Source organism: Heliangelus exortis, chromosome 1, assembly GCF_036169615.1.
Source record: "Heliangelus exortis chromosome 1, bHelExo1.hap1, whole genome shotgun sequence".
Taxonomy (NCBI): domain Eukaryota; kingdom Metazoa; phylum Chordata; class Aves; order Apodiformes; family Trochilidae; genus Heliangelus; species Heliangelus exortis.
The window spans coordinates 13,114,287-13,129,004 of record NC_092422.1 but is presented as its reverse complement, the minus strand read 5'-3'; the positions used below and the strand labels follow the sequence as shown (position 1 = coordinate 13,129,004).

The 14,718-nt window shown below is 37.1% G+C and overlaps 1 protein-coding gene across 2 annotated transcripts in view; it reads right to left on the bottom strand.

The window, feature by feature from the left end:
* Positions 1-396: 396 nt before the first annotated feature.
* CNTN5 (contactin 5) overlaps positions 397-14,718 on the bottom strand; it is a 590,995-nt gene continuing 576,673 nt past the window's right edge. For both annotated transcript variants that reach the window (XM_071734290.1, XM_071734300.1), the window contains exons 21-25: positions 14,112-14,221; positions 7,108-7,294; positions 6,551-6,663; positions 4,463-4,631; positions 397-3,253 (exon numbers count right to left, since the gene is read on the bottom strand). In XM_071734290.1, the coding sequence (XP_071590391.1) occupies positions 3,150-3,253; positions 4,463-4,631; positions 6,551-6,663; positions 7,108-7,294; positions 14,112-14,221 (683 nt within the window). In that variant the 3' untranslated portion in view covers positions 397-3,149. The remainder of the gene's footprint in view (positions 3,254-4,462; positions 4,632-6,550; positions 6,664-7,107; positions 7,295-14,111; positions 14,222-14,718) is intronic.

Genomic DNA, 14,718 nt, shown 5'->3' with positions numbered 1-14,718 from the left:
ATAGAGTATTACCCTTGGTGACTTGCTTATAAAGCACTTCTTTTCATGATTCTTTTTATAAAAGGCAGAGAATTTTTATCTCTAAAACTAATTTGCAGGCTTATTTTGCTGTTTTTGTTAGGTATAGTTTCATGTTGAAAGTTCCAGCCAACCTGTTCCTTTTAGTTATTTAATTGCAAAATAATATCTACCCAGGGAAACCAACACATACATGAAATTCAAAAGATGCCAAAAAACTGACTTGATTAATGGCTACATTGTCCACATTCACTACTGGAGACTCAGAATTTTCTTCTTGAAAGTCATGTAATTTAAAGGCTGCTGCTGTTGGTATCCAAAATATTTGTTTCACCCTGGCCTCTATGAATGCAATTCAGGATCTGACAGGAGATAAGATAAAAGTCAATAAAAAGAGAATTATTTATTAAAAAGATCTAATGTTACAAGAACAGTACACAGGAACTATTATATTACTGTGTCTTCCACATCATATATATCATTATATATAGCATATATACAGATTGTATACAATATATCTAACATTTCGATATGGGCCATGACAGTATCTATCTTTTGGTCTGCAAAACAAAGTTTCTTTCTTATTATTTTTTCCCAAACAGGTCTTATGGCATTATAGAAAAATACAGTCTCCTCAGTGATGCTAGACTGCACTATTACAATCTTTTACATGAAAAAGGAAAGAGCTCTCTAATGCAACTAAAAAATTATATGGAAACACCTTCTTCTACAAAGTAACAAATAGGTAATACATAGGTACTTAAACATTTAAAATGTGTTTATTAATATATATAAGATGCAAAATACATATTCTGTTCATGTTGAATATAAAACATACCCCTTTTTTGTCCCTGCAATACAACTACATTACCTGATGGTATATTCAATATTTCTATCTCTATTTTGACACTATAATTCGAGATACAACTAGATACAGCTCTATCTCCTTATCAGATTCTCATCCTTCTTAAAAAGGAAAGCCATTTATTGTATTCATTAAGTTATTTGATCAAAATGCCACCAACTCTGATTATAATCTTTTTGAATATTCAAACGAGCTGCATTGGAAAGCAACTGTATTAAAAAATAGAGGAAATTATGCTTAATTAATAACAAAATAGCCGTTTTACTTTTTGGTTCATCAGTTTAGTCTTGTTTTATCTTAACCTCTTGAAAAACAATTAGTTTGCTAATGTAATGCTTCTGTTTGACAAATGTCAGCATTTGTTTATTTTCTATGAGTTTGCTCTATCAGCAAGATACATTCCACTTTCATTTCTCTGGTCTCAAAAACTTCACCAGAAACAGAGGTATAGAAGGTCTTCTCTCTGTATCTACAGTCTATGCTTGGCCATCCTGCCTTTGTTTTCCTAAGAACATGATGACTAGTAAATCCTAAAACTATTGTTTAGAACATGAGTTAAAATATTAGTGGGTAATAAAAAGTTGAGTTGAAACATCTCTTAAAAGTTTTACTGATATAAAATGAAAAAAAATCATAGTCATCAGTCAGCTTTTTACCTACCAAGCACTTGACCTATTTTGTGCTTTCTTGGCTACTTATTTTCAAGCAGCTAAGAAAGGACACAGAGTGTACTAGCTAACTGTAATTTTGCTCGTAAGCTGGCAAAATAACAACATTTTAGATGCAGAACCCATCAATCAAAATTAATTTGCATCAAAACTTTTAGAGGAAGGGAAAGCTAGAAGAACTATGCTATTAGCATTTGCCCGTTAAACTCTTTTGACTTGATTTTTACCAGGCAAGCCAATGTTCATCCTAGGCATGATTCCTGGACAAACAGTAGTGAAACACCCTCCCTCATGTCACCTTGCACACCAAAACTGCAGAAATACTGCATTGGATAGGCTGGGGATTATTTTGATTCAGGTGCCAATATGCAGAAAGGCCTTCTGATGTAGAATTGTCCAAATTTTCTACCAAGTGAAAATATTTTTGGTATGGCAAAAAGTGGGGATTCACTGTCCCTACAAGAATAATCTCTAGTGAGCTATAGAAATAAAGCCAATTAGCTAAATAACAGGAACAGTGCTCAATAGCACTTATCCACATTTTTTTTATTCAGACACAACAGTCTCCAAATATATCCTACTGGAGTCTGTATATATGTGACTATTTAAATTCCCAAAAATGTTGTTATTTTCTCCATAAGATGCTTTCATATATAATTCCACTTGGTTACTAAATACAAAGCACAACGCTACTATATATGGACCCAGAGTAAAAATACTTAAAACTGAGAAGTGGTTTGAAAATGTAGATATATCTCCTCGCATCACTTTATTTGTCCACTTACCATCCTAATGCATGCTATGCCCAGTGGAGTTTTCATTGTCATATGCATTAAGAATTGCTTTTTATTCTGTTATTGAAAATAAATATGTGATTCATTTGATGTTCTTTCATATGGCATTTGAAGAAAACTATACTTATTTCCTTTTAAATTTGTGTTTCATCATTTCCCATTTATCGTGCAATAGAATAAATGGCTTGTTTTCTGCTCCATTTTACCACTTTCTGAGTCTGCTGTCTAATATTATACTGACAATTCTTTTTGCTAATTTAATAAATATTCATAGTTTCAGAACAAGTTCTCTGTATTTTGCAGTGGGCTGTGTGTCTAAGCTATATTTTTCTCTTCAGTTGGAACAGCCAGGCATAGGGGATGCAAGAAAAGTGTGCAACAAAGCTGTACCAAACTTTGTTCTATACTTAAAATAGATTTTTTTCCAAACCAAACAGATGTACTGTACTAGACACCACTTTTTAAACATCTAATGATACATGACTGGGGTCACCAAAATTGAACATCTTAAAAAAGTAAACTACGTTTTGACATAAATTACATTTCCTTACAAAAGTTTATTACATACAATCTGCATATTTTTGGGCCAAGAACTGTCCCCTCCCCAGAGGACTTTTAAAAAAAATGGAGAGAAAAAAACCTGATGAATTATTGACTGTGTCTCCACTAAGTGAACCACAGGCATTTCTATGGATCTTTAAGCATTAGCTTGGGTTTCCAGTTTCTCCACGGATGTAAAACTTCTTCCCTTGGTGTCATCAAGTTAAAGCAAACAAATAACAACAACAATAAAGTCTGCAGTCTTCACCATGAGATCGAAGGAACTATCAATGTCAAAAGCAATGTTACAGAGGATGAGGAGGTGGCCAACACATGTAAGGTGGATTGAGCACTTGTTACTTTCCCTCCTGAAATGAAAAGCAAAGTAATTAAGGAAAAAATAGTGCACACTGTTCTCAGTACATCTAGGTATTAGGCTTTGCCCCAAATTTGTATTCCAGCTCAGCAGATGCCTCTTAGGCAATGGAATACCCTGCAAGAACTGCAGTCACAAAATAGGATCCCTAAGCAGACGTGAGCTGGGGAAGGAAGTTGGGGATTTTATGATATCTACAGAAATCATATCTATCTATTTTATGATATCTGCAGAATTCCACACGCTGAATCCTCATATTCAGTCTGCAAATGATTAGGAAATTCCAAAAGGTTATGTTGTTTTATGCCTTAATCCTCAAAAAGAATTAAGCTGCAGAAGATGCCCTGATTCACAATCACAAATATTCTTCCTGAAACAAGGAATGAAAGCTAGACCTTAATGTTGATGTTTGTTCAGAGGAAAAAATGGTTTTTTGCCTAGAAGCCCTGTGATGTTTTTAGATTACAGCAGTTCCTTAAAAAGCTGTGCTAACGGAAATACGTAATAGGCTGGTAGTGGCAACAGGTTACAGGACAAGAACAGAGCAAGACTGGGTTTCTTTCGACTATGATTGTCCTGATTGGAACCGACCTGTTGTGTTTAGTCTAATAGGATATATCCAGTTAAAGGGAATGAAAGATTTTTTTGGCTTAGAGTTATGGCTCAACAGATACATGAAACAAATATTCCATGGAGTTGAGGTTCATGCCTTCTGCATTCACTGTAGTTTATGACTTGTTTAGAGCTGAAATTACAGATCTAGATTGAAGTTTCAGGTTAACAACTTCTGAAAGTACTCCTTAAGGACTAAAAATGCAACATTTAAGAGAATATAGAAGTTTTAGCAGAAAGAATTAAGATGCCTTGTGTTCAAGCAAAAAGTGGTATTTTCTGGTTGTTCATACCACTAATCCTTTCATCCTTTTCTTACCTGTGTAATATTGTTATCTTGAATGCTTTCAACATATTTTTGTGACTGAGGAAACAGAAGCTGGGCATTATAATTTATGGCAATTAATTTAAACTGTAATACATTAATAATTTCAATAATGTGATATCTAATCAACTGCTCTAAGGCAGACCCATACAGAGAATTCAGCTTCCTTAATAGATGCTGTTTAGACAGTGTGTTAGAGAATAGAGCTCTGGCTGGCTGTTCATGGTGTTTTGTTTATCTTCCAAGCCCCACATTCAACCTTACCTGAAAAAGATGGAACTCTGATCTGAGGACTTGCAGTTCCATCGCCTCCTTCACTGACTGCACAGACCTCAATGATGTAGACACCAACATCAGGAAGAAGTACCACGGCAGAGGTTTTCTGTGTTTCTATAACTTGACTGTTGCTCTGACCTTCTTGCCTAAATAATACCTGTGGTCAATAAAGTAGACAGTGGTCATAGTGTTAATTCAGATTATATAGCAGATTTTTGTATAGATAATGCAGTCACTGAAATGTTAACTGTTTAGTTCTTTCATTAAGGATTTCTTGACATTACATGTGAACAGTTATCTGCTTTTGCTCTTCTTTCCCCACAACAGCTTCGAAATGTTAGTAGAAAAATGTGATAGGAATTAATGAAGTGAAAGGACAACAAAGATTTGGCATTTGCCCAGTTTAGCAGTAGGTGTTAAACTCTTTTTTTCTTCAAACTTTCTTTTAAGTGCATTTTGGGTTCCATTTGTGTCAAATCCTTATCCCCAAACTCATGTAGACAGTCACAATTTTGTCTCAAGAACCCAACTTAAAATGCCCTAAATAATGTCCTGTCATAGTCTGAGTACCGGGAACTGAAGGAGGCTTTCAGACCCTGAGAGGGGCAGAACACAGAGGGGTCCATTCCCTCCCATTCCCTGCCCATGCTCTATCAGGGTCAGGCAGACCCCAGCCCCTCCTCCTCTCTTTCCCCCTCTCCTTCGCCGCTGTTCACTGCGCTCCTTTACCCCCAGCTCCCCACCTGCTCCTCAGAATCCGCATCCATCGGGTGCTGGGAGGAGCCCTGGAGCCCTCTCCTGAGTCGGCCCTGCTGCAAGGGGCCCTCAGGCACCTGTCCCTGACACCATCAAAATCGGATTGTGTAGATAGATTTGTAATTTTGTCCCTTATCCCCTGTGTTACTGCCTTCCCTCTGTTCTAGTAAATCTGTTTCTATTCTAATTTTCTAATTTACAACTCTAAGTCTAATCCTTGTTCTCCTCTTATCTTCCCTTTGGAGGGTGAGGGGGTTGGTGGTGGGGGAGCTAGCTGGGGGGGTGAGGGGATTGGGAGGGGTAATAGAGAATAATTTTGTCTGGTTTTTGGTCTGCCCAAACTCCTAAGCCAGGATGTGTCCTTGGTGTGTTTACCTTAGCTGGCTGAGCCAACTGAGAATAGCTCAGATATGTCCCTGCATTTTCTGCAAAACTCAGTAAAAGCTTATGGCATGAGAGAGGAAAGCAAGTGACTTCAGAGTTTTCTTTTTGGTACTTCCGTGTAAGTTTCTACTCCCCGAGAAAATAGAAAAGGTCAGAGAGGTGTAAAAAAGTAGTCAACTGAACTTTTTCAGACTCTCACCTATTTTGATAAAGGTTAGAGCAGTTTCTGTTTATTCGAAATATTTAACACTTTCTTGGTGATGTTTCCTGACGTATCAGAGGGGATATCACATTGTAATCTATAGAAATGATTATATACATATATATGTACATATACATACATACATATATAAAATTAACACCAATCACATAACTCAAAAACATTGAAATAATTCTGGTTTTATTTAAAAGTTTGCAGTAAATTCTACTGCTTTTTATGAATTGTTCTTTAAGGGTTAATTCAGATTTCACTCTTTAAAACTTCAAAACTTCAAATGCCAGATGTTAGCATCACTGGTTGTTGAGCATTGACAACATGGTCACAAAACAAAGTATTTGTGTTTCTTTTCAATATAAATGTAACATTAATATCATCTTGAGATTCCTCATTCTCCATATATCTAACTACTATTACAAAGACACTTAAATTGAAGTGTTAGTAGGAAATTAATTCCAGGTTTATCTTATTAACAGCCACTTCTGAGATATGATTAACTGATCCCCTGAGATAAAACCTCATCTGTAGTTGAAATCACAACACAAAAAATGATGGGACGTTTTGCTTTTTTCAATCTTATTTATTGTTTTTCATGGTGAAAATTGATTGCAGAATATTTTACTTACACAGAAAAACAAAAAAGGGAAAAAAAATCCATCAGTGAATAGGAATAGTCATTTGGAAGAGAGAAAGGTGAGCAAGAAAGGGGAAGCACTGACCTTGTATCCCATTACATCAGATTCATTAGCTAGAGGTCTGACTGGCTCCCATCCAAGAGACACATGAGAGCCATCCTGTATCCACATAATATTGCTTGGTGGTTGGCTAGGAGCTGAAAAGAAGAAATAAAAACATTACCTATAAATATAATTTATATGTAGTTCCTTTAAAATCAAAACAAAAGTATTTCAGTCTTCTATAACGTTTACAGCTGTTTGTGTTAGCAGGAAGCTGACTAGGTAGAATTTTAAAAGATTATTTTTTTCATCAGACTTGTCATCTAATGGAATGTGGTGTATTTACTTAGGCCACCCTTTAAACTCCTCAGAGATTACACACTTGAATTATTTTCTGTCCCTTCTCTGTCAAAAATGGATTGGATTGTACAAAGATAACCTTTGTTATGAATGCAAAGTCATATGCATTCATGTCTAAATAAGGAAACAAAGGCACAAATCAAAACTAGACATGATTCCTGATTGTTACACAAGTTTATTAAAAGAAAACCCAAGAGAGCAGAGATTGTTCCCTGAGCAAAGGCACCAAGATAACTTACGGGACTTCTTGGTTGCTGCACGCACAGCAGTGCTGGGTGGTCCATACCCTGCAGCGTTGTACGCCCTCACTGTTAGGTGATATAATGTGTTTCCTTCTAATCCTGTCAGGAGGATGGATGACTCATTTCCTTCAGTTTTGACCTTTTCTGCTGTTTCCTCCTGCTCCATGTCCTTCCAATAACCAACCTACCAACAAGTGAACAAATGAAGGATTAATACAGACATGCAGAGAGCACGTGACTCCAAATATTCATACTTGTTTTCTTGTGGGGGATTTATTTTGCCATTTCTGCCTTTTGTGTCATCATCAAGACCTTTTCAACACATGACATTTGCAACTTAACCTCAGGGCCAAGCAATGCTCACTTCTCAAAAATGGTGAGACTCTGAATATCAAGGAATTACTGAAGCACATTGAATTGCTGTGTACTGGCATGAGAAGTTGTGACTGCAAGATGAAAGAGCAGAGGATGAACATTGACAGAAAGTCAAAAGTATTTGAGACCATTCAAGGAGAGCACATTCTCTGATAGGTTACCAGAATATCTACCTTCACTCTGGAAAGCTCTGACAGCATCAGTTAAGAAGTATTGAGAGCAGTATTCCCTTCCTGGCCCTGTGCAACTCAGAGCCACAGATTGTAAGCCACAGAGCCACATCAGTGTAATGAATAGGAAATGAAGAGATGCCAAAGAAAATCTTTCATTCATCTAAAAAATCTTCTCTGAATAAAAAAGAAGGAAGTGGATTCAGTTTCAGTTCTTGAATATAAACACATTCTGGTAAATGCAGTTTTGATAATATGTTCGCGCCCTTTCTTTTCAGGCACAAAACTCCTAAATGATGTTTTGTGCTTCTTAATCCATATTTCTGGTGTCTGTCCTCAGTTTAAGTTCTCAAAGAGTTTATGTGGAGCTGACCTATGAATTTGACTAATCTCTTGGCCAAGGATTTGCACAAAATAACTATGCAAAAAGCAGTATTGTCTCCTTTTAATGTATCTTGGTGACCTGCACAAGTAAGGTGATTTTCAATAGGGTCTTATTTTGTCTAACAGATGTTACTGCACTGCCATTCAAAGACTTGTATTCTGCCTACTGTTATTCATTATGAGACCTGCTTGCATTTATTTCACAATTTGACTTTTTCTGGGAAATTGGTTATTTCACGATAAGGTATTGATATCATATCTGGATAAATTTTTCTCCGGAAAACAGGTCACGGGCAAGACAGCACTCTTGTTCACGTATCCAAAAAAAGTGCAAAATTTTCATAGCAAAATAAGACCAATGAATAAAATGCTGACCTTTTATTATTGCAGGAGTGCCATTAAAAAAAAAAAAAAAAAAGCAACAACAAAACCAAAACAAAAACAAACCCCACTAGAAAGACCTGGCTGCAAAAATACACATTTGAGGTCATATCTTCCCTTGAGTAAAGTGGTTCTGTCAGCTTTGATTGAGGGTATATCAGTTTGCACCACCTCAAAGTCTACTCCTTAATTTGTAAAATTTATTTAAATATAATCTTGTGTGTCTGCATTATCTCATGTTAAAATGCTGTTGCTATAATTCTTAGGTTAACTGTAGTTCAGATAGTAAATCTAGTGGCAGTCACCACTTGTTGAAGTAGTTGTAATTTCATGAGGATATTTTCCTAGCTAAATCTTTGACCAACCCAGTTGCTATCTGAAGTCACACCTAGTCAGACCTTTCTTGGAAAGAAAGGAGAATCAGCAACCATTTATTCACACATTAGGTCTGAACCTTCAATGTTTATTATCTCTTGGGCTGTCACATTCCTTTCACTTTACCTGCAATGCATCTTTATAAACTTGACACTACAGTGATGACAGCCACATAGTATTTAATCAATGTACCAACAGGTAGTGAGAGGCAGCATATACCCTGGAGGCCCTCCCATCCAGCTAGTGAATCAGCTTATCTGCTGAGGATCCAGCAGTGAAATGGTCAGAAAGGGAAAATGGCTTTCCCCAGGCTTACCAAGATGGACAGTAGCAGGCTTGGTGAAAAGGACTGGATGGAGGAACTCCCTCCACTGGGCCCTCGGACCCTCTTAGACTGGTCTGCAGGGAGGGGAGCTGTGACAAGTCACCTTTGCAAACCTTGAATAAAGAAGTGGGTAGAGGTCTGCTCCAGTTGTTCAATCTGATGTGTCTCAGCCACACTTACTGAGTGAAACAGGCCCACAAAACCAGAGGCTGCGTTGGTAGGCTTAGGGAGTTTCACTGACACCAACCCTCCACCATTGGTTGGCTCAATATTGGATTCAGGACTGGTGATTTTCTATTACCTATCTCTCTCTCTTAACTTTTCTTCCCTTACTCTCTCACTTTATCTTTCTCTTTCCTAAAACTATTAAGTAACCACAAGTTTTTCACAGGTTATCCGCATTAATATCCCTGCATTGCAATATTTTGTGATTAGATTAGAATAATCTAATCTAAATAATCTAAATAAATTAGATTATTTTGCTCCAAAATAACTTTACCTGTTAAAGCAATAAAATTGCTATTTTGTTTGTAGAGAAACAGACCTTGAGTGTCGTTTCACCTTCATCTGATCAAGGGGTATTCAGACAGACAATGAGGGGGCCATCATTGTTGGCTACCCTCTAAGGGTAACTTCTCCCTCAAAGGGAAAATCTGGTCTGGGAAAGGGAATCTCCTTTGCCCGTTGTCCGTGTCGGGTCATGGGATGTGACAGGTGGAAATGCAACAGTTGGGTAATCCTGGTTCTAGAAATCCCAGAGCAAAATTATAAATAGCCCAGTAGGTCTCATTGTAGTATTTTATTCACAGGACACATCTCATGATTGCGATGTACAAGAGCGATTTTTCACCAAAGATTTTGTTTTCAGTATAAAGAAGTTGTGAAAAACTGATTTTCCAAATATTAGTGTTAGGGCTACATAGACATTAAAACCTGATGAGTGTGGAAGAAAGCTAGGAACATAACTTAGCCCTTTTGATATGTTGATGTGTTTGTAAATGATCACCATCTCTGCCTATGTGGCAGTTATATTCTATTTGCACGTACTAAGTCTGCAAGAACAACTATGGCATATTCCCCATCAATTCTACTGCATCACACAACAAAGGTGTTCTCCTTTGGCACAAGTGTATTCTTGCAGGAATTAATATACTGTATCAAGCACCAAAAGCATAAAATGCAATTTAGCAGTGCTTTTGTTTCAGTCTCTCCTGTACTACTTCAAAGCCATTAAGTGTTTGGTCCCTGCTTTTAAAATTTCCCTTAAAGTTTTGCCAGGTGAGTGTGGACTTTGATCTCAAAATATGCTTTTCGCTTTCTTAATGAACATATCCATTTGTTGATGACCAAATGATCTCAAGAAAAACCAATTCCTCCTTTTTCCATGTTGCTATACCAGACTGTGGTAGACACATCTGTTTATTCTTTCTAAACTACTTCAAGGTATATTTCCCTAAATTAAAAACCACAAAACATTCCAGTACCTTATAGAGACAATTTTTTGTTCTGCTATGGAAACAGAAAAAATACATCCAAGAAACAGCCAAAAATTCTTGAATATTTCTCTTTGAAAAGACAGAATATGACATAAACAAGTTATTACATTAAGTAATCCTCTCTGAAAATAGCATTAAAGATTTTCTTTTTTTTTTCTTTTTTTTTTTTTTTTTTTTTTGGTGCAAGCTTAGGTTAGGTTATTCAATCTCCTGTCCCTCAAGGGAATTCCAGTAAAAAAGGTGTGAGTTTGTGATCTATAATTAAGTGTTAGCCTTGGTTTTCTGGAAAAGAAAAAAAATAATTATCTTTTACTAGCCAGTGATTCTTTTCTTTTCCATTCCCCACCAGTGATGAGTGACAAAATAAATAGTGCCTAGTGTTGAAGTAGATTTTATAACCTTCTGGTTATGGATTCTAAACAATAAGTATGAACCACACACTATATTTTTCTACCATGCTGACAAAGTTTTTAAGCTATGTATACTTTATCAGAGTATAGCTGACATATATTTAGCAAGGTCAGGCAGACAGCTGACAAATCTATACTGAAGTCAGGTATAATATGTGCTTTGAAAAATGCAAATGAGTACAGCAAACATAGCATAAAACTCATGTGACATAACACTTAACACTGCCTTTCAGGGATGACAATGTGAAATTGGACAAGTTACTTTGCCTTTCATTACTCCTTAGTACAAAGTGCAAACAGGGCTGAAGGGAAAGTGGGTCACTGCAAACTTGCTCATATGTAGTAAATATCCTGTCACTTCTGTTGATTAGAGCCCAAGCATAAAAAACATCCCCCCTTTTATAATGCTGTTGCTAAAAGGCCGGGAACTGTGAAGACTGTGTAGGTCGTTGTCACTGCTGCTGTGACCACAGGCAGAATACAAATTGAGACATGAAAATGGACTGGCTAGTCAGATTATTTTGCATTCAATTTGAACTTAAGGCAACATTGTACTCCTGGTCAACATTTATTCTGCATTCATCTTTTTATCAAAGTCATTGGATTTCTGTATATTACCTGCTTGCTATTTGTGGGCTATGGGAGTGTTATAGTTGTATGGGAGTGCCATGTTATGCACTGTACTTCATATGATAAAATTTTCAAAATCAGTTTGAAAATTAAATAGTGTTCACAAAAGCTGAAGAAACCGAATCATATGGAAAGCATAAAGCTGATCCATACTTTCAGGGTTTTTCTTGGAGGGAAGGAAGTTTAGGCCCAGTGTCTTGCTCTACAGTCTTTCTTTTTTGCACTGGGGCTTTGGTTTGGAGAGAACTGCCATTATGTTAGCAAGCGTGGGCTGATCTGTACTGGTCTTGTAAGTCCTTATCCCCTTTTTTTCAAATACTTGCTCAAAATGGAACTGAAAAATCTAGCAATACCATGTGTGGATTGTGTTCTTCCCTGCTGAATCATGCAGGACAGCAGCATTTACTCTTCTGTTATGAAGTTAAGTCTTTTCTGATCATATTTCTTCCTGGGAATAAGGACAGAAGAGAGCAAACTATTCCCTGAAATATTCACCTGTCAGAAAGAGGGTAGAGAAATTCTGGCTAAATGCACAAAGAGGAAAAAATCAGGGAGGTGGAGAAAAAAAATCACCCTCCTCTCCCCAGCTAAAAGTAGTACCTTAGAAGGCTCCTCTAATTCCCTCATGGGATGAGGCAGAAAGGTCCACTGAAGCATTTTCACGTTTCATTTTTTTTTGTTCTGCCAACTGCAGGTCTCTGTCTTGAAATACCTACTCTGTAATCTTCAGACTAGAATCCTAAAATTGGTGTACAGCACAATGAGGAGCCAAATCATTATTAAGACATAATGTTAATAACCCCTGCTGTATCAATAACAACTTCCTAATTCTTTCCTAAGACATTCATGAAAGAAGTAGAGCAGGTGAGTGTTACAGTGAGCAGTTGAACTCAGGCTGTGCTGAGCTATGAGTCTTCAGAACACTTCAAACACTTTTTTGTCTTCAAACACTTTTTAAGACAGGAAGACCACCTCTGAGACAGACAGATCCTACTGTCCTACCTGAAACAGACACCTATCACTGGGATACATTTGTACATCTAAGGGAAATGTTTTGTGACAAGCACGTAAATGCAAAACACGTTCAAGTTGCAAAAGAATAAGTTTCTGGAGAAACGATGTTCACTTTTAGAAAGCAAACCTATTTTTTATTTTAAAAAGAAGAAAAAGTTACCAGAACATTTTGAGAATCAATATGATCAATGGAATGAGGATAATAGTAAAAATATGAGGTGCAATTTAAAAGACATCAAGATAACTGAGATTAACAAAACAGCCCCTTTCTAAAGAGAAAAAGACAGGGTGCAGCAAGTAAGTTATTTCAGAGAATAAGAAACTGAACTGGAAATTGAAGAGAAAGGTTAGCAGCAAGTGGAACACTTCAACATAGAGAGTTATAGCATTTGCAAGGTGAATATCATCTCTATCAGGTACATTTTTGTTATCTCTATATAGCAGTTCTAAACATAAAATAGATACTACTTTTGCTACATGAAGCAAGCCACTTGGTAAAAACATATTTAATATAAGGAAGAAGTGGGGACGAAGCACAAGAGAGACTGCAGAGTTCAGCAGGGAGAGGTATGTGGGAAAGAGATGTGGACACATGGGAGAGCTAAGGGGGACACATCATGGTCACAGTGAACTGCACTGGAGAGCATGACATGAATGTCTTAGGTACCAAGAAGCTACAGCAAATCAGATAAAAAAATACCAACTGTCTGTGTCTAAGATGTGGGGTAAGTATGTTGCCCTGGTCAAGGCCATCCAGCTTGAGGCAATGCTGGGGAGCATGGTGGCTGTGGTGCTGCCTAAACATCTATATTTCCTTTCTAAGATCATCAGGTCTGATCTGTTCCTGGAGTTCTGTATTGTAAACTGTATCCAAAGTTACAACTGGATCAAAAAATGCGAGAAAGTGTGTTGCCAGGGCTGGGATTTTTTTAATAAATGAGATAGGGCTGTCTCTAAGCAGAGCTTTATTTGTGGTGGGTGCAGCTGCTGCTTCCCTCCTAAGACCCCACCTTTTGCAATCTGCCCAGCAGATGTCCCCCGGCCACTGTGGGATGAGGGCACAAGGACAGCAGAGGCTCTTTCCTTCTCTGTGCTCATGGCTCTCAGTAAATAACAGGTTTGAACTGGTCACTCAGAGCTGGAAAGAGTCGATACCTCATCTTCCACAGCCTGTGAAAGAGGCATGCTGGGTCATTTGCAGCTCTTTCAGCTCTTTTTGAAGTGTCAAAAAGATGTCATAAGAACTGGCGCTGAACAGTTTTCAAGCACAAATAAATAAAAGATGTGCTGGTACTACAGCTGTGGCCGTTGTTCTACACCTAGTCATATATATGCTAAAACAAGCATAATTTCTATTGAAGTTTCACTATTGCACATGTTAGGAGAATGCAATGCTAGCAAAAGCAACAAGGCTTCTCATTATGATATTCTGTGTTCATACCTCAAATCCCTGTGGTCTTCCCAGACTTTCTTTAATATGTTTCCACGCAACAAGAATCTCTGATACAGACAAACTCGTAGCTTTGACATCGATGGGAGCAGCAGTGGGTTCTGTATTAAGAAAAATAGAAATAATAAGCCTCCACTGTAATAACTTGTATTTATAAAAAACAATCCATTTGAAACTGTCATTTACTTCTTTTATTCTACTTTAATACTCACAAGAAGGTTTGACATTTCAGGGAACATGAAAAACTGAACAAGATGAAGAGATTTTTATTGTTGTATTCCTTTATTTGTGTCATGCTACATCAATATCTCATCATTGATGATGGGATCACCAACTGTAACAGAATCATGTTTATGATTTAAAAAAAATCTTTAATACTTGTAAATGTTGTCCCTCCATCCACACAGAGCTTTCATACACCTTGATCAGCCTAGCTTCAGCACTAATTGGAGCATCCATGCTATTCCTGGCTTTTTAGTGCCATGCTGTCAGGTCAGGATGAGTGATACCTTGTTGGGATGCTCAGTCAGTCCTGCCCTAGGGTTATATGGAATAAGAAGTGATACTCAGAGCTGTAGTGAAATGCTACATAAAAGTA